We start from the raw sequence: 27,280 nt of genomic DNA, 5'->3' as shown, positions 1-27,280 counted from the left end.
TTGCTGTGTGCACAAAAATAGCAATTTTTGAATATCAGAAGAACCCTGATTTGACCTTTTTTAAGTTGAATTCTTCTTTAGTATAATTTGCCCAAGTGAGCAGGTACTTGCAAATATGAGTTTGTACGTCCTTAACCCTGGCGTAGGTGTCAGTTAGAGGCTGGCTTTCTGATATCCCTTGTTTCTGTGTTGGAGAGGCTGTATTTCCCATTTTAAAGTTGAATTTTTCAGAATAAAACCCACTAATGAAATTGTGTGGTGAGCCAGAGCACTGCTTGTGAACTTAACCCTCTAGGGTTAAACTTAGAGGCATTTCAGCCCTCACACATGTCTCAGTTTCTCCCTTCTGTGATCTAAGACCACTATGGGTGCTCAGATCACTGAATGGTCAATTCTCATTTGTGACCCCTGGATGAGAAAGTGTTTTAATTAATGAGTGGGGTTTCCCTATGGGACCACTGCATGGTATGAGGATTCTGCCTCCACTACTGTAAATTTCTCAGTTGCCTAAGAAAACAGTAAGCAGCTGGGAGAAGCCTTATCCCTTTCCTTCAGAGCAAAGCTCTCATGTAATATCCTCACTTTTATCCCAACAAATGCTGTGAAGGCAGCCAAATTGAGGAAAAGCATCAGATCAGCCTTATATCCAACCACTCAGTACAGACCACTTAGTCACACACCTAAGCAAACGCTGGTATTATTCAACCAGCACCTTCCCCTATCCCCAGTATCTTTCTCTTGAGTGATTTATTCCCTGGTATCTTTCAACCAAGCCTCCTCCAATATCTCTCAACTGAGTGAATATTTACCTGATATTTTCCAACCACCCCCTCCCCACATTCTTTCAACTGGGAGGGGGTAGACACCTCTCAAATCATGTAGATGAGAAAGTGAGGCTCAGGGACTGTGTGACTGGCCCAGGGCCACAGAGCCAGAAAGTGGCCACACCTGGGCGTGTTCAGAGGCACCATGACTGGAAGCCCCCTGCTCTTCCTGACTCGTCACAGTGCTCCTTGTCACAGGCTGCCACACATCTCTGACATTTCTAGGACCCAGTGAAGGCCTCGGAGGAGGAAGAGGGGAGTCATGTGCTGTGCATAGTCACTCAGTCGTGTCTGACTCTCTGCGACTCCATGGACTGTAGCCCACCAGGCTCCTCTTGTCTATGAGGATTTTCCAGGAAAGAATACCAGAGGGGGTAGCCTTTCCCTTCTCCAGGGTACCTTCCCAACCCAGGGAGCGAAGCCAGGTCTCCTGCATTGCTGGTGGATTCTTTACCATCAGAAAATGAAATTAACTGTTTAGCTTTTAGTGGCTGGCTTTGAATAGCAGGGGAGTTGACCTCCTTTTCGGAATAGGAGGCCAGGTGACACGTTTTGCCATCTGTGTCATCTCATGGACAGAAATGGTCTTTATCTGTTTCTGAGGAGCCCTGGGTAATCTAGGGCATTGGCTAGAGCAGTGGTTGTGTATGTCATGTGGTGTCTGGACCAGTAGCACCATCATCACCTGAGAACTTATTAGAAATGAACCTTCTTGAGTCCAACCACAGGTCTGCTAAGCTCCAGGATGCGGCTGCTGCTCTGTGTTTCAGCAAGCCCTCAGAATGATTCTGATTCATGTTAAAGTTTGCTTGAAGAGCGATCCCTTAGGAAAGGGTGAAAACAGTTATATGGATTTTCACCCATGAAGATGTTAGTGAAAGCACAGAACAGTTGTGATGTGTGCCCTTAAGAAGCTGACTCTGAAGATGGGATCTGGGAATTAACTTTCCCCTCACCTTCCTGTTTCCTTAGCATTTCTGTCACCTAGAGCCAGACACTCTAGACTTTTCTTGGAGTAAGCCTAAAAGGAAATTTACCTGTTTGTAAAATGAAAAAATGCAGGAAAGAAATATAACAAGATAGTTATTTTTAAAATATGGGTAATATGAATATGAATATTTCCTGTTATATTTTGCTACATCGATAAGATTTCTGAAAACTAAAACATAAACTAAAACCAGACTTTTTCAGTGATAGTGTTTTATATTTGTGTCCAGTGCTATGAATGAATAAATACATACAAATAACATTGACATCAGTTGCTCAGTTGTGTCTGACTCTTTGCAACCCCATGGACTGTAGCCCATCGGGCTCCTCTGTCTTGGAATTTTCCAGGCAAGAATACTGGAGTGGGTTGCCATTTCCTTTTCCAGGGGATCTTCCCAACCCAGGAAACTAACCTGGATCTCCTGCATTGCAGGCTGATTCTTTACCATCTAAGCTACTAGGGAAGCTCCATGTATAAATAAAGGGATGTATAATTTTAAAATGAGGTTAATTTTACCTCCTCCTCCTATACTACATCACTTAGTAGGCCTATGATCTACCTTCCAGGTATAAAGACAACAGTTTAAATAAATATTTTGCCACCACAAAGACTATGTACAAATAAGGGGGTGTATAATTTAAAAATGAGGTTAGTAAATGATCTCTCTTGCCATAGAAATAGTCTCTGTGGTGGCAAAATAGTTATTTAAACTGTTGTCTTCATACCTGGGAGGTAGAACATATAGATCAACTGAATCCACTGAACTGTAGGAGGAGGAGGTAAAATAGGATGTTATTAGCATGCATTGGTTGCTATTGGCTGCATTTAATTTGGTATTATAAGAAAGTGCTAAACTCAGGGAAGGATTAGCTTGTTTACATGCAAGAAGTAAAAGAAATTTAAAAATCCAAAACTTGGATTTTGCAAGGATGGAAAAGCTGATTGCATCTAGGCCCTAAAAATGAAAAGAAACCTGAGACAAGTTTTCCAGAACAAACATACATTATAACCCATCCATGTGAAAAAGACCTACATAAGAGTATGGGCCTCCTACTCAACCTGGGTTGTTGTTGTTCAGTCTCTAAGTCATGTCTGACTCTTTGAGACCCCATGTACTGCAGCAGGCCAGGCTTCCCTGTCCTTCACTATCTCCTGCAGTTTTCTCAAACTCATGTCCATTGAGTTGATGATGCCACCCAACCATTTCATTCTCTGTCACCCACTTCACCTCCTGCCCTCAATCTTTCCCAGCATCAGGTTCTTTGCCAATGAATCAGCTCTTCGCATTAGGAGGCCAAAGTATTGGAGTTTCAGCATCAGTCCTTCCAATGAATATTCAGGTCTGATTTCCTTTAGGATTGACAGGTTTGATCTCCTTGCAGTCCAAGGGACTCTGAAGAGTCTTTTCCAGTGCCACATTCGAAAGCATCAATTCTTTGGTGCTCAGCTTTCTTTATGGTCCGACTCTCAAATCCATACATGACTACTGGGAAAACCATAGCTTGACTATATGGACCATTGTAGGCAAAATGATGTCTCTGTTTTTTAATAGCTGTCTATGTTTGTCATAACTTTTTTCCAAGGAGCAAGTGTCTTTTAATTTCATGGCTGCAGTCACCATCTGCAGTGATTTTAGAGCCCATGAAAATAAAATCTGTCACCGTTTCCATCTTCCCCCCATCTATTTACCATGAAGTGATTGTTAGGTACCATTAATTGAGAGAGAAACAGGTATGGGGTTAAGAATAGCAATCCGGCTTGAGAGAACTGTGAGTGTGGCAACTCCTGTAGGGGAACAGCTCTGCCATGACTTCCTAGCAAACTTGTACGTATCCATACAGGTGAAGGTTGAAAGTGCAGCACATCTAAGCGAAACACTCTGTGAGCCTGCTGGGACATCAGAGGATGGAGGCCACCTTCCACTTGTCTTCCCACCTGCCCTAGAAGAATGTCATCAGATAACTTCTCATCACCTCCCAGATTCTGATGAAGTGTGCTCTCTGCACTGCTCCCCTCAGAACAGAGCTGCAAAATATAAAACCACATAGCTATGATCTAGATGTGGTCCCCCAGCGATGAGATTTCCCAAATCTCAATTGCAGTCACCAGCCCCTTTTCTTCAGTATCATCCTTTTCAGCGTGTGGGTAAGGACCCAGGGAGCTAGCACCTTTGGCTTCTTCTATTTTTGCTATTTATGGAAGCAATAAATATGTCTCATGTATCTTCACCAACTTCATCACTCAGGCCTTGCCCTTGTCTTGTATGTGTGAAACTGACTGGGAGCAAGTAGATCTGAAGGTTACTAAGGTTTTGAGGTCATTGTTGTGTGAAGAAAACCAGAAATTCAGAGTATTCAAACTTTAGTATAATTTTCAAACTTGCATAATAGGAAGTGGGTGAAAAGTCATACAGCCTTCAGGGAGCACTAGTTTCTCAATACCCTATCTAGACCTGGTTAGAGAGGATCATAGAAAAGGAGGACCCTCCAAGATGGTCTTTGGAAAACACTGAGCAAAGGAACTACTTTCAGAGAGCAGAACCTGAGTCAGGAAGAGGAACTATCCAGTGCCTCTCAAGTAGGACTTCAAAGTTGATACTGACCACCAACAGCTAGGGATCTCCCCTCCTTCCGGAACTTTCTGAAAAGGAATTTTACTGTAGTTGTTCTGTCCCTGCTCCACTATTATATGTCACCATGTGATTGGTAGGGATGAGAGGTGAACAGCAATCGATCTTTTCAGTCCATATGTCACTGGACCATCCGGTGGATTCTGGCAGAGACTGTGTAGCCGATCCTTAGTATCCCATACATATCCCCTCAGCCTCACCACTCACAGTCACTCCAGCTGCCAGTACCTGTGTTTCTTTGCACGAAGCATTCTGTGACACCAGGAGTCTGCTTCGCCACCTGCACAGTAGTCCAGGAAGCAAGGGGATTTATGACCCATGAGAAAAAAAAAACCTTCAAACGATTAGTGACAGGAGTTGGTGTACAAAGACTCTTGTTTGCAAGCCTCTTGGATGGGTTATTTTACCCTTGCTCCCAGAGTTTCCCCAGTGGAATTAAGCTCCAGTCTCCATGGTGGTAACTGACCTGTCAGTATATCCTTTGGTTGCCTTCTTATCCCTGTCTCTCTTTCCCATTGTCTAATTTTATTTTAGCAAATATTTTTTATTTTACCAAACAAAACATTTGAAAAGTCTTGTCTACAAGTGTGTTTTCTGGGGAAAGACAAAAGACCGAAGACATGTGATCTCTTTGATAGTGTATGTTGCTGCTGGGACAAAGTTGCTGAGCCAGGGATTCCAGTTCCCATCCTGTCTGCATCTCGGTGGGGTCATGTGACTGAGTTATAGTCAATAAAATGTAAATAGAAGTGATGTATAGCACTTCCAGACCTGGTTCATGGAAACCTCTTGTATCTCCCACACTTCCTTATTCTAGGTGTCAACACACAAGGCAGTCTTGGAAACCACATGTTGAAACTGGCAGAGCATCTCTTAGCCTATATCTCTGATTGACTAACCAGAGCTATGAAGGTGAACCCCACCCCCACCCCACCCCTGCTTGTCCAACAAAATAAGACCTCTTATTCCAACTGGGCTTTATATTAGCAGGAAGCCAACTTCCATTATGTTAAATCATTGAGAGTTGGAGTTTCATCTGTTATTGTCAACTAGTACCAACCTAATCAATTCTGAAGTTGCCAGAGTTTAAACAAATATGTTACCATTTCAAAAACTGTTTTTATTATCAGAAAGACCCTTGGAAAGACAAAAAAGTGAAATAGGTTCAGAGATAAATGCCAGAGGTCACATGGGGAAGAGCATGGACTTGGAAGCATGCTGCCTAGTTTGAATGCTGGCTCTGACACGTACTGACTGTCTGATTTCGGGCAAGCTACTTAACCTCTTGGTGCTTCACTTTCTTCCCATATGAAATGGGGATTACAATAACTTATGTTATTTTGTGTATATATATATATATATATACATACACATATACATATTGTATATGTGTATGTATATATATATAATATAACTAACTTATGAGGTTATTATAAATTAATATTTGAAAAACACTTAGCTTAGTGCCTGGCACACAGTTATGATAAATTTACAAATTCCTAATTTTCCAAAGGCCATCATGAAGTCTTTCCATTGTTGCCTAAAATACAAGGTAACCTGCTCTGCTGTTATGATCATGTCAAAGCAACAGAGATGGCTTTAGGACTATGGATGTCCTTCCTTTGCAATATGACTTGGCTACAATAAATAGGAATTTTCCAGAGTTTACTCCACTCAGAGGTCAGTGGGTATCTTGGGCTACTGGTTTTAGGCTGTGTTAGCTTTAGGCAGATCATTAACCTTAAAAACAATGCTCATCTCTTGACCCTATTTAGTTTTTGCCCACTGACCTACAGAGAAGATTGCTCAACCTACTTTTGAGATAATCCTTTATGTACATTTATTCACCTATTTGACAATTTTTTGAGCCTTACACCAGACACTATTTTCCAACTTAGGGTTAGCATGTAAAACAAGAAAAACGTTAGACCATATTTCTTTTCAAAGGTATGAATAAACGAGGAGTTGGGACAGTTGTAAATGAGCACAATAACCTGTAAAAATTCATTCATTTAGTTAACAATATGCTAGAATCTTAAAAAAACAAAGATTAAAAATTAGTAGCTAATGTCATCCTCATTTGTGTTTCTGTCATGTTGAAGTAGCTGTATAAGAATCGGGCTCTTGTTGAGCACATCCAGATGTGGATAAAGCCCCAGAAAACATCTATTTAACAGCATTAGACATTAGAGGTGCCAAGTTTCTGGGAAAGGAAAGGGGTAACCCAGAGATATACCCATTTGAATGCAGAGTTCCAAAGAAGAGCAAGGAGAGATAAGAAAGCCTTCCTCAGTGATCAGTGCAAAGAAATAGAGGAAAACAATAGAATGGGAAAGACTAGAGATCTCTTCAGGAAAATTAGAGATACCAAGGGAACATTTCATGCAAAGATGGGCACAATAAAGGACAGAAATGGTATGGACCTAACAGAAACAGAAGATGTTAAGAAGAGGTAGCAAGAATACATAGAAGAACTGTACAAAAAAGATCTTCACAATCCAGATAATCACAATGGTGTGATCACTCACACTCACCTAGAGCCAGACATCCTGGAATGTGAAGTCAAGTGGGCCTTAGGAAGCATCACTACGAACAAAGCTAGTGGAGGTGATGGAATTCCAGTTGAGCTATTTCAAATCCTAAAAGATGATGCTGTGAAAATGCTGCACTCAATATGCCAGCAAATTTGGAAAACTCAGCAGTGGCCACAGGACTGGAAAAGGTCAGTTTTCATTCCAATCCCAAGGGAAGGCAATGCCAAAGAATGCTCAAACGACTGCACAATTGCACTCATCTCACACACTAGCAAAGTGATGCTCAAAATTCTCTAAGCAAAGCTTCAACAGTATGTGAACTGAGAAATTCCAGGTGCTCAAGCTGGAATTAGAAAAGGCAGAGGAACCAGAGATCAAATTGCCAACATCCATTGTATTATCCATTGGATAATACAAAAAGCAAGAGAATTCCAGAAAAAAAACATCTACTTCCGCTTCATTGACTATGCCAAAACCTTTGACTGTGTGGATCACAACAAATTGTGGAAAATTCTTCAAGAGATGGGAATACCAAACTGTCTCATCTGTCTCCTGAGAAATCTGTATGCAAATCAATAAGCAACAGTTAGAACCGGACATGGAACAATGGACTGGTTCCAAATTTCAAAAGGAGTACATCAAGGCTGTATATTGTTACCCTTCTTGTTAGACTTATATGCAGATTACATCATGAGAAATGCCAGGCTGGATGAAGCACAAGCTGGAATCAAGATAGCCAGGAGAACTATCAATAACCTCGGATATGCAGATGACATCACCCTTATGGTAGAAAGCAAAGAGGAACTGAAGAGCCTCTTGATGAAAGTGAAAGAGGAGAGTGAAAAAACTGGCTTAAAACTCAACATTCAGAAAACTACAATCATAGCATCCACTTCCACCACTTCATGGCAAATAGATGGGGAAACAATGGAAACAGTGAGAGACTTTATTTCCTTGGGCTCCAAAATCACTGCAGATGGTGAGTGCAGCCGTGAAATTAAAAGACGCTTACTCCTTGGAAGAAAATCTACGACAAATCTGGACAGCATATTAAAAAGAAGAGACATTATTTTGTCAACAAAGATCTGTCTAGTCAAAGCTATGGTTTTTCCAGTAGTCATGTATGGATGTGAGAGTTGGACCATAAAGAAAGCTGAGTGCCGAAGAATTGATGCTTTTGAGCTATGGTGTTGACGAAGACTCTTGAGAGTCCTTTGGACTGCAAGATGATCAAACCAGTTCATCCTAAAGGAAATCAGTCCTGAATATTCATTGGAAGGACTGATGCTGAAGCTGCAGCTCCAATACTTTGGTCACCTGATGGGAAGAACTGACTCTTTGGAAAAGACCCTGATGCTGGAAAGATTGAAGGCAAGAGAAAGGAATGACAGAGGATGAGATGGTTGGGTGGCATCACGGACTCAATGGACATGAGTCTGAGCAAGTTCTGGGAGTTGGTGTGCTGCAGTCCGTGAGGTTCCAAAGAATCAAACAGGACTGAGCGACTGAACTGAGCTGAACTCAACTGATGCAACACCAAGCCTCAGATTGTGCGTCAACAGCAAGGTAGATGAATCTTACAAATATAACCTTGAATGAAAGAAGCCAGATGCAACATTGTACATTGGTATGATTCTATGTCTGTAAAGTTAAACAATCAGCAGAATTAGTCTGTGTTGCTAAAAGTCAAGATAACGGATACGCTTGTGGGAAGATGGGAAGTAACTGGAGGAGGGCCACCTCCACCTTATTAACGTTCCTTTTTTTGTGTTATATGCTTGTGCTCACTTTGTGATAATTCATCGTTGTATACTTGGGACATGTGACGTTTCATGTATGTTTATTACATTCAAGACAAAGTTTTTAAACTCTCTAAATTCGGAAGACTTGCCCCGGGCAGAGCTCACAGACTTCCGGAGGAAGTCTTCGCTAGTCTGAACCTGCGCTTCCCCAGATCTCAGCCTTCAGCACAGGGTTGCAGGAGACAGTTTTATGGGGGTTGGGGGCTGGAGAACTTCTAGGAGGGACCCGGAGTGGGCATCCGAGACGCTTTGGAGGAAGAGTCTGAGGATCCCTGAAAATTGTGTTCAAAATGTCGTATATACGTGTGCACATGCCTTCCTAGAGGAAGGATCCACAGGTTTCACCTCGTCTATCGCCCCTCAGTCCCGAAAGGGAGGGCCACGCAAGAGCTGCTGTCTAGGTCAAGGAACCTACAATCTAGCTCCTAACCTGGGGCCCAGGGGGTCACACTCACCTTGGGCCTCAGTGTCTCTCTCCAACGGTTTCCGGGGTTGCTGCGGCTCGTACAAATTGGTGCTGACCCCTAGCTGGCGAGCGGAGATCCAGCCTCGCAGCTCCCGGCGCTGGGCCGAGATGCAGCGTAGGCTCGGCTGTTGAGATGCCGGCGCAAGGGATGGGGGTGTGGCGAGGGCGATCCGCCGGAAGAGCGAACCTTTGGGAGGAGGCGGATCCGCCCCCTCGCGGGCAGGTAAAGCTAGTTGAGGCCCCGGGAGCCGGGTAGGTGTCGCGCGCCGACGAGGAGAATGAGGCTCGTCTGCTTCCTGCTGTGCGCGGCCGCCCTGGGTGAGTGCGCGCTGGAAGCTGGGTGAGGGCGGCCCCTAGGATGGGGATCGGGTACCAGCAGAGGGTCAGCCACGGCGGGACGCTACACTGCCTGGGCTGGGACGGCTTCGAAGTAGCCCAGAGTCTGGCTGGCTGCGAAGTGCCTTCCACCCCTGGAGGTGCATCAGTACACCCGACAGGCAGTCGCCCTTGAAGAAACCCTATAGCCTAGGACAGCAGTTCACAAACTCCTATGACCAGCCGGCCAAATTCCGCCAGCCGCCTGATATTCAGCAGACCGAGCTAAGAATGAGTTTTACATCTTCACATGGGTGGAAGAAAACAAAAAGAAAAATAGTTTTGACACATGAGAATTAAAAGAAATTCAAACGTCAGCGTCCATAAATAACACCTCACTGCAACAGGATCAGGCTCACTCAGTTAAGTCCTATCCACGGCTGCTTTTGGGCTTCCCAGGTGGCTCAGTGGTAAAGAATTCTCCTGCCAGTGCAGGGTACGCAGGTTTGATTTCCGGGTGGAGAAGATTCCCTTGGCGGAGGAAATGGTAACCCACTCCAGTATTCTTGCAGGGAAAATCCCATGGACAGAGGAACCTGGCAGGCTACAGTCCATAGAGTCGCAAAGAGTCAGACCTGACTCAGCGACTAAACAATAACAACAACAATAGCTGCTTTCAGGCTTTAAGGCAGGGTTGAGTAGTTGTCACAGAGACTGTATGGCTCACAAAGCTAGTCATTGCCTAGGTAGACCATGAAGGAAAATGTTCATGACCCCCTGCCTGAAGGCTGTTCATCCCACTTAGAGTGGAGGAAACGGGGTCAGAGGAGAGAAGTGACTTTTTTCCCCAGGACACACAGACTATTAACAAGAGGGGCTGAAGCCCCTGAGGTAATCTTGTCAAGTGTCTAACCAGAAGGATATTTCCTGCACTGAATGTCCAATGCCTCCCATCCCTACTATACACTAGAGAGGTGGACAAATATGGGGGACAAACACCCACCCTAGAATGAGATCCACCCGCCACTCAGTGCCATGTGACTCTGAGTGGTCCCTTGCCCTCTCTGAGCTAATTTACTCCTCAGTTCAGTAGAAATGACTTTTTCACAACAAACACAGTCGCTGTGCATGTGAGGTGAGGTCATGTGCCTACAGGCAGAGCTCTCGGCACAGATGCGTTATCACTGGAAAAAAATCCTGCCCTTAAATGAAGGGGGCCCCTTCCTGTGTTGGGATACAGGCACGGCTCTTGGTTGGGTAATTCTAAGGAAGGTAACAGTACAGAGTCACTGAGCTCATGCAGGTGGAAGCCCTCCCAGGCTGAACGACTGGGTTCCGTCCAGCGTCATTTCTGGGGCAGCGTATCTATCATGGGGGGAGGAGTAACCTGGGCTGGGCAGAAGAAGGCAGGATATGCAAGGAGTGCTTTCTAGGCCTCCCTGGCCAGTGGCTGCCATCTAGGGCCACAGAGGGAGCGTTGCTGGGGCTGAGGAAGGCTGGCAGCGTTGCTGCTGCTGTGGTCCAGCTATGGCCACGGGAAATCTATAGTGCAGCCCCTTGGTCTCTCCCCGTTCTCCCCGAACAGTGCTTGTGTTGTTTGTTCTTCTCCACCCTTCGCCTGGCAGTGTCAGGCACTGACACTCTCCCAGTCAGCTCTGTGTTTACTAAACTGAGCCAAGAGCTGCCTCTCCTCTGTCCTCGGCCCACTCCACCCCAACATTTCATCCCTCTTGGCCCTCGGCAAGGCTGGAATTGGGGACTGGCTTTCTTCAAAGCTCAGTGCTCTTTTCCAATAAAAATTCTTCAGGTGGCAGATGACAGGAATGTGACCAAACTAGCTTAAACTAAAATTGTCAGTGGAGAGGGGGTGGTGGATAGGAAACATAAGAACCAAGAGCCAGGGGCTCAGATCAGCCTGTCCCTTCACCTCGGCTTCCGCCTTTCTCAATCTTTTGCTCTTCTGGGGAAGAGATTTCTCCGCACAGTGAGCATGGGTCACCAGATTGAAATATTTAAGGTGGGCTCTGAGTACCCCTTCTTGAAATTGTCACATGATCTGATGGAGTGTTATTGATGGCTGGTCTAGTTTAGGCTATGTGACTTCATTGACCCTTAGCTTGCTTACATACACTCTCTTTCTTTTTAAAATAACTTTTACTTACATTTAAGATAATGCCTTTCTTTATGTACACATACAGTTCAATGAATTTCAACAAATACGCCTACCCACATAACTACCACCACAATCAAAACACAGAACATTTCCGTCACTCTCAAACTGTCCACTATCCCTTCCTAGTCTTTCCCATTTTTTCCCACTTTAGATAAGTTTTTCCTTTTCTAAGATTTCACATAAATGGAATTATATAGTACCTAGTCTTTTGTGTCTGACTAATTTCATTCAGCATAATTGTTTAGAGATTCATCTACATTGTTGTTCACTCCTTTTTACTGCTTAGTAGTATTTCACGATGTGTCTTTACTGCAGTTTGTTTTCCATTACTTTCTTAGTGGATGTTTAGATTGTCTTCAGTTCAGTTCAGTTGCTCAGTCGTGTCCGACTCTTTGTGACCCCATGAACTGCAGCATGCCAGGCCTCCCTGTCCATCACCAACTCCTGGAGTTTACCCAAACTCATGTACATTGAGTCAGTGATGTCATCCAACCATCTCATCCTCTGTCGTGCCCTTCTCCTCCTGCCCTCAATCTTTCCCAGCAAATGAGTTAGCTCTTTGCATCAGGTGGCCAAAGTATTGGAGTTTCAGCTTCAACATCAGGCCTTCCAATGAACACCCAGGACTGATCTCCTTTAGGATGGACTGGTTGGATCTCCTTGCAGTCCAAGGGACTCTCGAGAGTCTTCTCCAGCACCACAGTTCAAAAGCATCAGTTCTTTGGCTCTCAGCTTTCTTTATAGTCCAACTCTCACATCTATACATGACTACTGGAAAAACCATAGCCTTGACTAGACGGACCTTTGTTGACAAAGTAATATCTCTACTTTTTAATATGCTGTCTAGGTTGGTCATAACTTTCCTTCCAAGGACTAAGCGTCTTTTAATTTCATGGCTGCACTCACCATCTGCAGTGATTTTGGAGCCCCCAAAAATAAAGTCAACCACTGTTTCCACTGTTTCCCCATCTATTTGCCATGAAGAGATGGGACCGGATGCCATGATCTTAGTTTTCTGAATGTTGAGCTTTAAGTCAGCTTTTTCAGGTTGGGGATATTATGACTAAAACTGCTTTGACTATTAGTATCCAGGTCTTTGGGTGGACATATATTTTTATTTCTTTTGGGTGACTATCAAAGAGTAGCATTGCTGGGTCATAATGGTAAGTGTATGTTTAACTTGTTAAGAAAATGTCAATTTTTTTGAGTAGTTGTACCATTTTACATTCCTACCACCAATATGAGAATCTCAGTTGCTCTACATCCTGCTAACACTTGGTATTGTCAGTATTTTCACAGTTAGCCTTTCTAATAGATATGTGTGGTAGCTCACAATGGTTTTAAATTGCATTTCTCTGAAAAGTAATAATGCTGAAGATTTTTTTCATGTTTTTATTGGCCACTTGTATATCTTCTTTTATAAAGTATCTATACAAATATTTCCCTATTTTTCAACTGGATTATTTGATTTCTTGAGCTAAAAAGCCCTTTATATTTTCTAGATGCAAGTCCTTGGTCAGATAAAGTGTATTACTTACACTTTACTTACATATTACTCAGTCCTTTCCAACTCTTTGTGACTCCATGGACTATAGCCCACTAGGCTCCTCTGTCTTGGAATTCTCCAGTTCAAGAATACTGGAGTGGGTAGCCATTTCCTTCTCCAGGATATCTTCCCAACCCAGGGATCAAACCTGGGTCTTCAACATGCAGGTAGATTCTTTACTGTCTGAGCAACCAGGGATAGATGTATTATAAATATTTACTCCAAATTTGTGGCTTAGTTTCCCATTTTCTAAATTATTTCTTCTGAAGAGCAAATGTCTTACATTTTGACCAGGTTCACTTAGCTAATTTTCATTTTTTGTTATTATGTTTTGTGTCATCTCTAAAAATATAACTGGCTAGCCCCACAAGTTGCAATATTTTACTCTTTATTTTATTTTAGAAGTTTTATAGCTTCAGGTTTTGTATTTTGGTTTATGATACATTTTTAGTTAATTTTTGTGTGTGGTGTAAAGAAAGGGTTGCGATTCATGTTTCTCGTATGGATATCTGGTTTTTCCAGGACTTGTTTTTGGAAAGAATATCCTTTCATTGCTGAATTATCTTTACAGCTTTGTTGAAAATCTACTGCCTCTATAGTAGTAGTAGAGTTATAGTATAGTAGTAGTTTTAGTTGCTCAGTTGAGTCTGACTCTTTTCGATCCCATGGAGTATAGTCCACCTGGCTCCTCTTTCCATGGGATTCTCCAGGCAAGAATACTGGAGCGGATTGCTGTTCTCTTATTCAGAAGATCTTCCTGACCCGAGGAACAAACCTGGGTCTCCTGCATTGCAGGCAGATTCTTTACTGTTTGAGCTACAGGGAAGACCTATTGCCTCTATATGGGTCAATTTCTAGACTGTTATGTTACATTAAGCTTTAATCTCTCCTTATGACAAGATCATACTGCTTTGGTTACTGTAGCTTTATAAGTCTTGAAATCAGATAGTATAAATCCTCTGACTCTATTGTGCTACTTCAGTGTTGGTTTGGCCATCTAGATATTTTGCATATCCAAACACAGTTTTGAATCAGGTTATCAATTTCTATAAAAAGCAAGATTAGGTTTGGAGTTTTATTGAGATAGCATTTATAGATTATTTTGAGTTGAGTTGACATCTTAATATTTAGTTTTCTAATCCATGAACATTCTATATCTATTTATTTAGGTCTTCTTTCATTTATCTTGGGAGTATTTTGTAGCTTTTATGTACAGGTCTTATTCATAATTTGTTGAACTTATCTCTAGATAGGTCATTGTAAGTAGTATTTTTAAAGTTTCATTCTTGTAGTTTTTATCTTTTCAGCGTGGTAGAGATCCAGTTGATTTTAGAATATTAACCTCAAATCTGATGATCTTCCTAAACTCATTTATTCCTTAAAGTTTTCTTTGTAGAGAAACATGTTATCTATGAATATAGACAATTTTATATCTTCTTTTCCAATCTGTGTGGCTTTTTTTTCTCTCTTGAGCTTTGTTAAAATGATTAAGACCTCTATTACAATGTTAGAAGTGATGAGACTGTCTATGTTTGACTTGTTTCTGACCTGAGAGGGAAAGCATTCAGTCCTTCACCATTATGTATGACAGTAAGTGTGATTTTTTTGTAGATGCTCTTTATCAGGTTGAGGACATTTCTTTCTATTCTTACTTTGGAGTTTTTAATTGGCTAGTACCTTTTCTGTTCTATTGAGATTATCATGGATTTTTCTGTTTTATTCTGTAATATGGTGAACTATACTGATTAATTTTTGCACTTATTTCAACTTTTCATTCCTGGGTAAGGGATAAATATGTGTGTGTCTGTGTGTGTGTGTGTGTGTATTCATGTACTCAAAAAATTTTTGGCTGGATTTGATTTGTTAATATCTTTTGATTTGTTAATGTTTTGTAAATGATTTTTGTGTCTGTGTTCATGGGGGATATTTGACTGTAGTTTACTTTGTCTTTAATGTCTTTGTTTGGACTTGGTATCAAGTTAATGTTGGGTTTAAAAAATGGATATTTTTTCCTAAGGAGTATTTTCTAGGAGTATTACTTTCTCCTCTACTTTATAAGATAGTTTGTGTAGCACTGATGAGATTTCTGTTTTAAGTGTTTGATTGAATTCATCAGTGCAACCACCTGGGTCTAGAACTTCCTTTAACATTCGTTGTAGTGCAAGTTTACTGAACCTAAATTCTCTCAACATTTGTTTGCTTGGAAAAGTTTGTTTTTGCCTTCAATTCTTAAAGTTATTTTCATTGTTGTAGATTTCTAGGTTAGTAAGTTATTTTTCTTTTAACACTCTAGTGATATCATTCCATCGTCTTTAACTTGTGTGGTTTCTGAGAAAAAGGGAGATATTTATTGTCTTTGTTCTTCTGTACCTAATTTTGCCTCTTTTGTCTAGTTGCTTCAGAACTGTGATTTTGTAGTTTTCATAATATTAGGAAATATTCTGACTGAATATTTCTTCCCATATTTTTTCTTGCCCCTTCCCTCCTTTTTTATCCTGGACTCCAGTTACACGTATGTTAGATCACTTGATACTATATGATAAATCACTGAGACTCAGATCATTTGTTTTTCGATCTTTTTTCTCTCTGCTTCATTTTGGATAGTTTCTAATAATGTCTTCCAGATCATCTTTTTTCTTCTGTAGTATCTGTTAATCCCACCGGATGGAATTTTCATTTCAGATATTCTATCTCTAGCAATTCTTTTTGGCTGTTTACATCTTACATTTGTATCCTCATTATGCTCAAGTTTTTCTTTTCTGAGGTGGTCACTATTTATGAAAAATATTTCACATATACATGATTCTCTCCAGTCAGAAGTTCTTTTACACAATGCCACAAGCCTTGACTGATCATTTGACTCCCATCCTGTGAATGGCCCCACAGATAGCCTCAGTTTTAAACTGGCCTTTGAACCTCCCCATCATTTTGTCAGCCTTGGCCAGGTTCATCTGGATGGTCCTTGGTATTGATGATATAGTTGCTGGTGGAGCATTTCCATGGAAAGTACAGGTCCACAAACTTGCCGGCATCATTCTTCATGCTTACGGTGCATGTGGTGACACCACAACTAGGGTGAGAGCAGAAAGGAAGTGCCACATCCCCTGGCAGCACTGATGTTCATGCTTTTTTAAAAAATCTCTGAGCATACTTTCAACATTTAAAATAGCTGTTTTAAAGTTATTTTCTGTTAATTTCCTCATCTCTTTCACTTCTGGGTCTGATCCTATTGGCTGATTTTCCTCCTGGTTATGGCTTACATTTTCCTGCACCTTCACATGTGTATTAATTTTATTGGTTGCTAGACATGGTGAATTTTACCTTACTGATACTGGATTTGTTTTTAATTTAAGGGGTGTCAACCTTTTTTATGGCAGGCACTCATAATGTCTTCAGATCAGCTAATATTTTACTAATCTTGAAAATATTAGTATTTTCAAGATTAGTTTTCAAGATGTTTAGGCTGTGTCTAGATTACTTTTCTTTCTAGATCTAGTTTAGCTTACTTCTGGAATCTTTCAAAAATGCACTATTTACTCAATAAGATTTTCTCCACTCTGAATGGTGTGAACTCAAATGATTCTTAACCCCATTTGAACTCTGTGAAATGTTTGGTTTAAGGTCCCCATTAAATTTTCTTTCCCTAGCAGCTGTCCTTGCCTGGCCTCCACAATGATCAGATTGATAATTAGCCAGAATCTCCAGGGTGTGAAAATTCTGGATCTCTATTTCTCTCTCTTTCTACTTTCTTTTTGCACTCCCTGCTCTTTGGTACCCTATGCTGTACATTCTTACTTGCCTCTGCCTTGCCAAGCTACGATCTCAGTCTCCTCAGCTTAAAATGACCATCAGACTGTTTCCTCCTCTGCCCTGCTGTCTGGTCAGTTTGTCCAGGAAGAAAGCTAGAGTAATTTCAGGGCTTACCTTATTTGTTTCCCTTCTCTCAAGGATCATAGTTGCAAACTTCATGTTGCCCAGTGTTTTAAAATATTATTTTTTCATACGTTTTTTCCCAGGGTTTTTTTTTTTTTCAACCTTTTTTTCAGTTGTTTAAAGTGCTAGGGCAAGTCCTATATCAGTTATCTCTCACAGGTGGAAACAGAAGTCTATCTGGTTTAATTTTTTTGTTTTGTGTTTTCTTTGTTTCGCTTAGTTCCCTGTTTTAGTACCATGATTTTGTCAAGGTTTTAGCTTTTCCCTAATGATGCAAATATCATTCACCCTATTTTATATTCACACTGAATGAACTATGGCTATCATTGGGGAGAGGGAAGGAGTGAGGGGTAATATAGAAGTAGGAGAGAGGAAAAGAGGTTATTATGGGGTTGTATGAAATCAGCTGTGTGATACTTTGGAAAATTGTAAAGCACTGACTCTTTCATTCAATAAAAAAATAATTTAAAAACATCAGTAGTGCAAAAGCTGCAGCTTTAGTCATTTGAACATAAGCAAAAGTGATGGAAAATACAGACCTTGCGTAGAAGCTTTCACAGTAAGTTTATACTTTTGAAAAAGAAAAAAACTGCAATTGTATACAGTAGCTCTTTGTGTAACTTAATCTACTTATAAAGCTATTTTCATTTATAGAGTTGTATTGTCTCCATGGTTACCAGTCATTTCCAAGAGCAGAACGTTTTAAGAATATGCATTGGCAAGCAAAGTAAACATGCTTTGAAAGGCTCAAAATGCAACGTGAGTTATTACGCTGCACACTTCTATTCTGCATAAGGGCACGTGACCCAACAACTCCACTCTCTCACTGACTCTCCTACCCTGGGTGGCTGCTATCAAATGGGCCTGTTCAAACGAAGCTGATGCACTCCATTTGTCACTTCCTGTCTTTGGTATGGATTTTTCTGAGTGAAATTTTATATCTCTTGCCCCATTTATTTTTATATTTCCTACTTATAGGCACTTAAAGAGCAATACAGGTTTTGGAGTCAAACAGACCTGGGGGTTTCAAGGGTTAGCTTCATTTCTAGTCTCTGATAGGTTTTTTTGTTTGCTTGCTTAAACTCATCTACAAAATGGGAACCCAGGAGCTCGAGAAGGGTTGTGAGTGTGGCCCACTGCCTGACACACAGGGCCTCCTCAAAAACTGGTAGCTGTGACTACTGTTACTTTCATCTGGATTTCAACTAAGTTGACATTTTGCCCAAATACTGCAAATTTGTAAACAGCATTTTGCTTTTATAATACTGTCAACACTAATTACAACAGTTTAAAGGGCTAGTGAAATGAACTGACACTGATTTTAATGCCCCAGCAGTTGCTACCATGGAAGGCTGAAGTATCCAATGTCAAGACAAAGATTCAGGTTCCAACTTCCCTTCCATAAGATTTTTTTCTTTTTTGAGGTGAAATTCACTAACATAAAATTAGTCATTTAAAAGTATGCAATTCATGGACTTCCTGGTGGGTCAGGGGCTAAGATTCTGCACTTTCAATGCAGGGAGTCCAGGTTCAATCCCTCGTCAGGGAACTATATCTCACATGCCACAACTGAGAGTTTGCATGCAGCAACTAGAGATCCCACGTGCCACAACGAAGACTTGATGCAGCCAAATAATAAGCAAATATTTAGTGATTAAATGAAAGTATAGATTGAGTAGTATTCAGTATTCACAAGGTTATACAGATACCACCTCTATCCGGTTCCAGCATGACTATCCTGTAGTCATCCTCCTCCCCCAGCCCCTGGCCACCACCAGTTTGCATCTTGATAGATTTACTTATTCAGGATATTTCATATAAATGGAATGATATAATATGTAGCCACTTGTGTCTGACTTCTTTCATTTAATATATTATTTTTGAGATTTATCAATGCTGTAGCATTGCTTTATTCTTTTTATGGTAGATTGCATTCTATTGTATGGATATACTATATATTGCTTATCAAGTCATTCCTTGCTGTACATGTGGGTTGTTCCCACCTTTTTTGACCATTGCAAAAAGTGCTGCTATGAATATTTGTGTATATGTATTTGAGTCAGTTCAGTTCAGGCCCTCAGTCCTGTCTGACTCTTTGAGACCCCATGGCCTGCAGCACTCCAGGCTTCCCCCATCACCAACTCCTGGAGCTTGCTCAAACTCATGTCCATCAAGTTGGTGATGCCATCCAACCATCTCATCCTCTATCATCCCCTTCTCTTCCTGCCTTCAGTCTATCCCAGGATAAGGGTCTTTTCAAATGAGTCAGTTCTTCACATCAGGTGGCCAAAGGATTGGAGTTTCAGTTTCAGCATCTGTCCTTCCAATGAATATTCAGGACTGATTTCCTTTAGGATGGACTCGTTTGATCTCCTTGCAGTCCAAGGGACTCTCAAAAGTCTTCTCCAACACCACAGTTCAAAACATCAGTTCTTCAGTGCTCAGCTTTCTTTATGGTCCAACTCTCACATCCATACATGACTACTGGAGAAACCATACATTTGGCTAGACGGACCTTTGTCAGCAAAGTAATGTCTGTGCTTTTTGATACGCTATCCAGGTTTGTCATAGCTTTTCTTCCAAGGAGCAAGCGTCTTTTAATTTCATGACTGCAGTCACCATCTGCAATGATTTTGGAGCCCAAGAAACTAAGTCTCTCACTGTTTCCATTGTTTCCCCATCTATTTGCCGTGAAATGATGGGACCAGACACCAGGATCTTTGTTTTCTGAATGTTGAGTTTTAAGGCAACTTTTTCACTCTCTTTTGCTTTTATCAAGAGGTTCTTCAGTTCCTCTTCACTTTCTGCCATAAGGGTGGTGTCATCTGCGAATCTGAGGTTATTGTTAATTCTTCTGGCAATCTTGATTCCAGCTTGTGTTTCATCCAGCCCAACATTTCACATGATCTACTCTGCATATGAGTTAAATAAGCAGGGTGACAATATACAGCCTTGACGTACTCCTTTCCCAATTTGGAACCAGTCTGTTGTTCCATCTCCAGTTCTAACTGTTGCTTCTTGACCTGTGTACAGATTTCTCAGGAGTATTTGAATGCCTGTTTTCAATCCTTTTGGGTATATGCTGCTGCTGCTGCTGCTAAGTGGCTTCAGTCGTGTCCGACTCTGTGCGACCCCATAGATGGCAGCCCACCAGGCTCCCCCATCCTTGGGATTCTCCAGGCAAGAACACTGGAGTGGGTTGCCATTTCCTTCTCCATTTGGGTATATACTTATACCCAAAAGTATGAGTGGGTCATATAGTAATTCTATATTTAACTTTTGGAGGGTGATTTTGGCTTTTTTCCCCCAAAGGGAAAGGTACAATCAGAGGAATGGGACCTACCAGATAGCCAGTCCAATTTGTGTCTGCTCCTCTCAGGCAACCCTTGACCTTGTCTTTAACCTCTCCGTCCAGCAGAGGATGGTGAGTACTGTGGTTCCCTTACACACCTGGCCTCTCTTCCCTAGGGCTGTGTCTGGCTGTCCCTGAGAAAACTGTGAGATGGTGCACTGTCTCGAATCCTGAGGCTAGTAAGTGCTATAGTTTCCACGACAATATGAAAAAAGTCCTCTCAGTGGATGGTCCTCATGTCACCTGTGTGAAGAGAACCTCTTACCTTGATTGCATCAGGGCCATCGCGGTAAGTCACTACTGCCTGAGAAGAGTGGGGGAAAATCCGCACTTTCTTGTTCTTTTTCTGTACTTGCTATAGTTTGTTGCTCTAGAACAATTCTCTCCCCAAAGGAACTAGACTTGAAAGTACAGGGACTGTGTGTAGATGAAAATATAGGTGATCAACATTCATTAATAGTGAAAACAGCGATATTAATAATATTTAAACAACTGATAGATAAGGATTCAGTGAGAATGCCCATAGTAAAGCACAGCCAGATTTATACTGAAAGAGAAATGTATAAATAGTCATAAATAAATAAGAAGTTTTAGTGTCACTGTTATTACTTAATATTTGTTTTTGGAATTTCTTAGTGATGCAATGATATAAAATGATAGAAACAAACAAAATGTCAATATTTTCAGATGCTTACATGCCTATAAAGCATAATGAAATCAAGAGAAATACTACTATAATTATTAATGAAAAAAGTACTTTGGTAAAAGATAAATATATCACAATTTAATGTCATTTTAACTGTCAGTGGTCACTAGTTGGGGAAAAAGAACCCCAAATTATGATCTTATTTACTTGTAAGGTGATACACAGAAAAATGTTTTGGGGAAAAAAATTATATGAGAGATCTGCAAGATTACTGTAAATATAATACAAAAGCCTGAGACAAATGAACAATATTATTAATAAATTAAAACATATGCTGTATTCCCAGATAGGAAGACTAAACTTTATATATTTGCATATTCTCCCAAAGTTGATTTTGGGATAATTTTTGATAATTTTATCAAAATTATATTAAAATTTTTTTGTCAATAAAATAACTTTGCAAATCTTGAGTGTGGATGAGAATATAAAATAGTATTATTAAAATGAGCAGAGGAGTAGCTGAGGCCTGTCTGAAACTAGAACGTATTTAATAACAGTATTGCAAAGAACAAGGTCCTGGAAGAGAACAAGATTTAGACATATTCAGCTTTCTAAAAGTAGCTAATTATTCACATGATATGACATAGATGCAAACTATGAATGTCCAACACTATGACATTGGGTTCCAGACTTAATGGTTAGATCCACATAGATTTAGACACTGTGTGCCAAGGCAAATTTTCCAAACAAAAGACCGAGAAAGGATTGTTTAGTTGGACAATTGGATAGCTATTTAGAAATAAAATCAACTGAGATTTTTAATACATTTACCAAAATAAACTCCTAGCTTGACTCAATTTGACTAATGTAGCTAGATGTAACAAGATATCTCAGAAAAGTAGACAAATTTGGAAATGTAAAAATTTTAAGTCTCTGACAAAAAAATAAATTAAAGTCCTAAGCCTACAGAAAAGTATATTCACATCAGCTATAACAAAGCAGTGTGATCTAAAAGCTATATAAAGATGTCATTTAAATTTATAAGAAATGCTTAAGAATAACAAGCTATAAACAAGCTACTCACAGAAATTACAACTAATGATGATATAAACAAGAAAGGAAAATTCTTCATCCTTTTTAATAATCAAAGAAATGCAAATAAAAGCATCCTTAAAGTAACAGTTTATATTTTTTAATGTAGTATTATTTCTTAAAAGATAGCATTTCTTGCTGATAGTTTTGCATGAAATTGGCATGCATTGCTAATTATACATTATAAATTATAATTATATAATTTTTACATAATTATATTATATATATTAAAATATATCTATATATATCTATGTATTTAAATATTTATATATTTAAAATTTATATATTTTAAAATATATATTATATTTTATATAATTTATAATTAAATTATAATTATAAATTATAATTTATACATCATTTCTGGAAAAAATTTGGAAAGATCCTATAAGGGTCATAAAGATACACACAAGCTTTTATTTATTTTCTGTAATTCTCATTATAAATTATAAATTTGTATGCTGTGCTATGCTTAGTTGCTCAGTAGTATCTGACTCTTTGTGACCACATGGACTGCAGCCCACCAGGCTCCTCTGTCCACGGAGATTCTCCAGGCAAGAATACTGGAGTGGGTTGCCATTCCCTCCAGTTGAAGAAAAAAGATTTCCATAAGGGCTAGGGAAATGGTCTAACCTGATTTTTGAGAAGAGGGTGTGAGGTTACTGCTTTTCTCAGGAAGGAAGGAATCCTTGACAGATTCTTGAAGAGGCAATCCAGACTTAAGAGTGTAAAACATGACTCTTACAGATGGAAATGCCAGATGGAAATGGAGAAGAGGGCGACAGAGGATGAGATGGCTGGACAGCATCACCTACTTAGTGGGCATGAACTTGGGCAAACTCTGGGAGACAGTGAGGTGCAGGGAGGCCTGGAGTGCTGCAGTCCATGGGATCACAGAGTCGGACACGACTTGGTGACTGAACAACGGCCACATGGATGGAAATATTCTGATTCATTCACTTTTCCAACAACATTTGTTGTACTTTTTATCAGTAATAGGTGTCGGGCTTTGTTAAGATAAAACAACAGAACACTAACATCCCCACCTTGGTGGAGCTTGCATTCCAAAGGGAAGGACAAACAGTAAATGAAGAAGGTTTGTCAGATGGTTGCTAAGGGCTCAGGAGAAAAAGGCAGTGTTTCCAGCATTTGTGAGGTGGTAGTTTTAAAAGCATGGTTGGGGAAAAGTTTTTGAGCCAACATGAGGGAGGTGGAAGAGGTCTGAGCTGTGCAAATATCCCAGGGCATACAAGTGACCCTGGCAGAGGATTAAGTGAGTCTTCCTTGGACCTGAGGGGCTTCTTTCATGCCTGGCCTTTCTTCTTTCAGGCACACGAAGCAGATGCTGTGATGGTGGATGGCGGTTTGGTCTATGAGGCAGGCCTGAGGCCCTACAACCTGAAGCCTGTCGTGGCAGAGTTCTATGGGTCAAAAGATGGTGCGTGGGGACCCGGGTCTCTGTCCTGACACAGCTGCTGTGGGGGGAGGCAAGGACTCCGTCGGTGTTACACTTGCGGAGAACAAGTTGCTGGGTTCTTTGTACTGTGGAAGGCTGTCCCCAGTGCTGACCTGCGGGGGCTGGGACCTTGGCTCTTTCTGGGAAGCTGTGAACTTGAAGCCTCCTGATGGGAATGCTGCTGCGTGCTGCTGAGTGAGAGGGGATGTGCTGTCCGGAGTCTACTGCCCACTCAGTGGGGTTGCATCAATGAGACGCCTCTCTGGAGACGCATATCCCCGGGCAGCCTCTCCTTTTGCCAAGTCCCCTGCAGGTGCTAGAGAACATGGGCAGTGAATGTTGTGAGAAGGGACTTTAAAGAGCTGAAGAATGAGGTGTCTGTCCTTATGTGTCCATAAATGTCGCTGGTGTGTGCTGGAACACAGCTTGCCTCAATCTGAGTCCAACTTGCAGGCCCCGGCAAAATCGTTGGATGCCCTGTGTACCTTCCTCCCACACCTTCACCTCTGTGGCTGTGCTGCAGACAGAGGAGCAGAGAAGGGGAGAAGCAGTAACATCACGATGCCTGGGAGCTGTAGGTCCTCCAGTCTGTTGCCTTGAAAAGGGACAGCTTGCTTTCTTCAGTCAACCAGGGGCCTTTCCCTTTCCTTTTCCACTTGTTTACTAGAAGGTGCCACGGGTCCTAGAATCCCCCAGGCTCCGCTGCACACACTCTGGGAGTTTAGTAGCAATGATGTGGCATCTGGCCTCGGCCCTTCTTTCTCTGCTGCTTTGCAGATCCACAGACTCACCATTATGCTGTAGCTGTGGTAAAAAAGGGCAGCAACTTCCAGCTGAATCAGCTCCAGGGCAAGAAGTCCTGCCACACAGGCCTGGGGTGGTCTGCCGGGTGGAACATCCCCATGAGGATACTTCTTCCCTCTGGCTGGTCCCAAGAAGGTAAGCTGGCCAGGGTGGGGTGCCCTTGGGCAGGGTTCCTATTACTGGGACTCACACGGATTGTATTGGGGCCTTGCAATCATTGCCAAGTATACGGGTTTCATAATGTCCAAAATGGGGTGAGGACAATTTGCTTTAAACATGTACTGGCTGGGTTTGCTGCATCAGTGACCCTTGTGACTGGCAGCTGAGACTTCCCTTCCTTCAGCCAAAGAGACCCTGTCTCTGAGCTCCTGGCAGCCCCACATTTGTGGTATCCCAGCAGTGGGGTTTGACAAGGGCCATGGTGGAGGCTCATGAGAAAGTGGAGCTCCCTTCCAGCTGCCCAGGAAGACTCTCTAAGGGTGACCACCATACTGACCACCAGCAGTCAGGCCGCAATGCCTAGGGTGAGGGCTGGGGGTGAAGGCGAGAGGAGATGAGTGGACCGGAGCTCAGTTATGATGGGCCAGGGTGAACCGAGGGTGCCTTTTTGTCCCCTGAAAGATAACCAGATTTTCTGCACTTTGCAAAAGTGTTTCTTTTTGAGCTCTGCCAGCTCTGCAACATTTATGTTTCACCTGTGTTTTGGGCTGCAAAGGTCAGATGGGTTGCTGCAGCCTGGGCCACAGCTCTGGTTATATTTTCTTGGGGTTCCATCTTGCCTTGAGTTGTTGGACGTCTGTCTGGGTGGTTATGTTGGCACACCCACTCGCATGAAGCAAGTGAATGCAACCCCCTCCCATGAATTCCTGGAAGAGGGATCCCCATGAGCCACCATGGGCCCTGGATCAGAAGAGGAGAAAACTGGGTGGGACCGTTTCCTGAGATAAGGAAGGACTATTGGAGTTCCTGAGTGTTTAGATTTCTGTGCTCCCCACCACCACTCCCGAGCCTCTGTGTTGGTGACTGAGCCAGGTGAGGAGCACTGGGGTTGCCTGGTTCAGTGCAGCTCAGCAGCTTTGGAGCCCTGCAGTGGACACGCTGGGAAACTTCTGGAGACCCAGGCCCACACGTGAGCCATCCATGCCTTTGGACCAGGCACCGTTGGCCACCTCTACACGCCCACTTCCTCACGACAGTCCGAAGTAGTGCATTCAAACATCTGCGCTCTCACATAGGGCTACACACACACACACACACACACACACACACACGCGCGCGCGCGCGCACAGGACCCAGAGGCCCCGCCAGCTCATGCCCTGAAGTCCACATGTCTGTGTTGAGCAGCAGCGGCCAAGTTCTTCGCGGGCAGCTGCGTCCCCTGTGCGGATCAGTCGAACTTCCCCAAACTGTGCCAACTGTGTGCGGGAAAAGGGATGGACAAGTGCGCCTGCTCCCATCACGAACCATACTTCGGCTACTCGGGGGCTTTCAAGTGAGTGGGGCCCCCTTCTCCTTCTCTCTCTGATGTTGGGGAAACTGAAGGACAGGGAGTAGATGGGGCCTGCTCCAGACCACCTGAAGTGTCCTTGTGAAACCTTGGGTTTTGACCATCTCCTATGGCACATCCTTGTTCCTGCCTGTCCTACAGAGGAATCTTCTGTGTGTGGGGGGCTGTCATCTACCCAGAACCTGCTGTCTGGACCAGGGAGGACCCTGGGATCCATAGACACAGGCTTGAGCACCCAGCCAGGCCGAAGATCAGGTCCTGCCCCGAGCCCTTCACTGGCTGCTCTCTGCCTGAGCATCTCCATGCCGGGTATATGTGCTGCGTCTCCCCACCTCCTCCTCAGCCCTGTGCCCAAAGGCACCTTTCCATTCAACATGCCTGCAAGGGACATCACTAACATTCGAAACCCGAGCAAAACTGATCAGGTATCCAGGCTATCTAGAGTTTTTATACTCTATGTGCTGTGCTGTGCTAAGATACTTCAGTCGTGTCCGACTCTTTGCAACCCTATGGACTATAGCCTATCAGGCTCCTCTGTCCATGGGATTCTCCAGGTGAGAATACTGGAGTGGGTCCTCTATGTAAAAGGCTTTTGACCTTAAAAAAAAAAAAAAAAAAGTACAAAAACCCTATTGCTTCAGGCTGCCTACAAAGAGGAAGGTGAGGGTCCTTCTTTTGAACCATCCCTCCCCAGAGTTGCCTGGGACAGGGGTTATGGGGCTCCTGCCTATTTCAGACCCAGGCTTGGATCTGGGGGTTCAAAGACTCCTCAGACAGGGCCCTTGCCTCTGCAAGGACTGACTGAAGCCTGGGAAACTGCAGGCGAAGCCCTGTGAGCCAGTTGCTGGGGCAGAGCATGGGGGGGGGGGTGCTGGCGGGGTGGGGGGTGAGCCTGTGTTGTAGACAGTGGCCTGATCACAGCTGTCCTGTTGCTTAGGTGTCTGCAGGACGGCGTGGGGGATGTGAGCTTCGTGAGGCATCTGACGGTATTTGGTAAGTCAGACAGTGGAATAATCTTGTGGCCACACCCTGGCCAGAGGAACTCCTTCTTTTCTAAGTTTCCTTATATCTAGAGATGGGTCATGCCAAGATCTTTAATGAAATAGAGTTTCTGTATAATGACACTTCCATTATTTGTGCTTTGTTTAGTGTTCAGTTTGTTCAGTTTATAAATCTACTGAACAAATTTTCTGAACATTTAAACATTCAGTTCAGT

General features: G+C 42.3%; 1 protein-coding gene and 1 long non-coding RNA gene across 2 annotated transcripts in view; one reads left to right on the top strand and one right to left on the bottom strand.

The window, feature by feature from the left end:
• The window catches only part of LOC136173300 (uncharacterized), a 30,834-nt gene extending 21,463 nt beyond the window's left edge, over positions 1-9,371 (bottom strand). Inside the window, exon 1 of the long non-coding RNA XR_010664207.1 lies at positions 9,233-9,371. This is a non-coding gene — a long non-coding RNA (uncharacterized lncRNA). The remainder of the gene's footprint in view (positions 1-9,232) is intronic.
• A 70-nt stretch (positions 9,372-9,441) lies between these two features.
• LOC136173320 (inhibitor of carbonic anhydrase-like) overlaps positions 9,442-27,280 on the top strand; it is a 40,936-nt gene continuing 23,097 nt past the window's right edge. The window contains exons 1-6 of the mRNA XM_065942847.1: positions 9,442-9,561; positions 20,679-20,851; positions 23,627-23,735; positions 24,531-24,692; positions 25,902-26,049; positions 27,002-27,057. Coding sequence (XP_065798919.1) covers positions 9,522-9,561; positions 20,679-20,851; positions 23,627-23,735; positions 24,531-24,692; positions 25,902-26,049; positions 27,002-27,057 — 688 coding nt within the window. The 5' untranslated portion in view covers positions 9,442-9,521. The remainder of the gene's footprint in view (positions 9,562-20,678; positions 20,852-23,626; positions 23,736-24,530; positions 24,693-25,901; positions 26,050-27,001; positions 27,058-27,280) is intronic.

The sequence above is a fragment of the Muntiacus reevesi genome, chromosome 8, assembly GCF_963930625.1.
Source record: "Muntiacus reevesi chromosome 8, mMunRee1.1, whole genome shotgun sequence".
In the NCBI taxonomy this organism is placed as follows: domain Eukaryota; kingdom Metazoa; phylum Chordata; class Mammalia; order Artiodactyla; family Cervidae; genus Muntiacus; species Muntiacus reevesi.
This window is presented reverse-complemented; position numbering and strand designations above follow the sequence as displayed.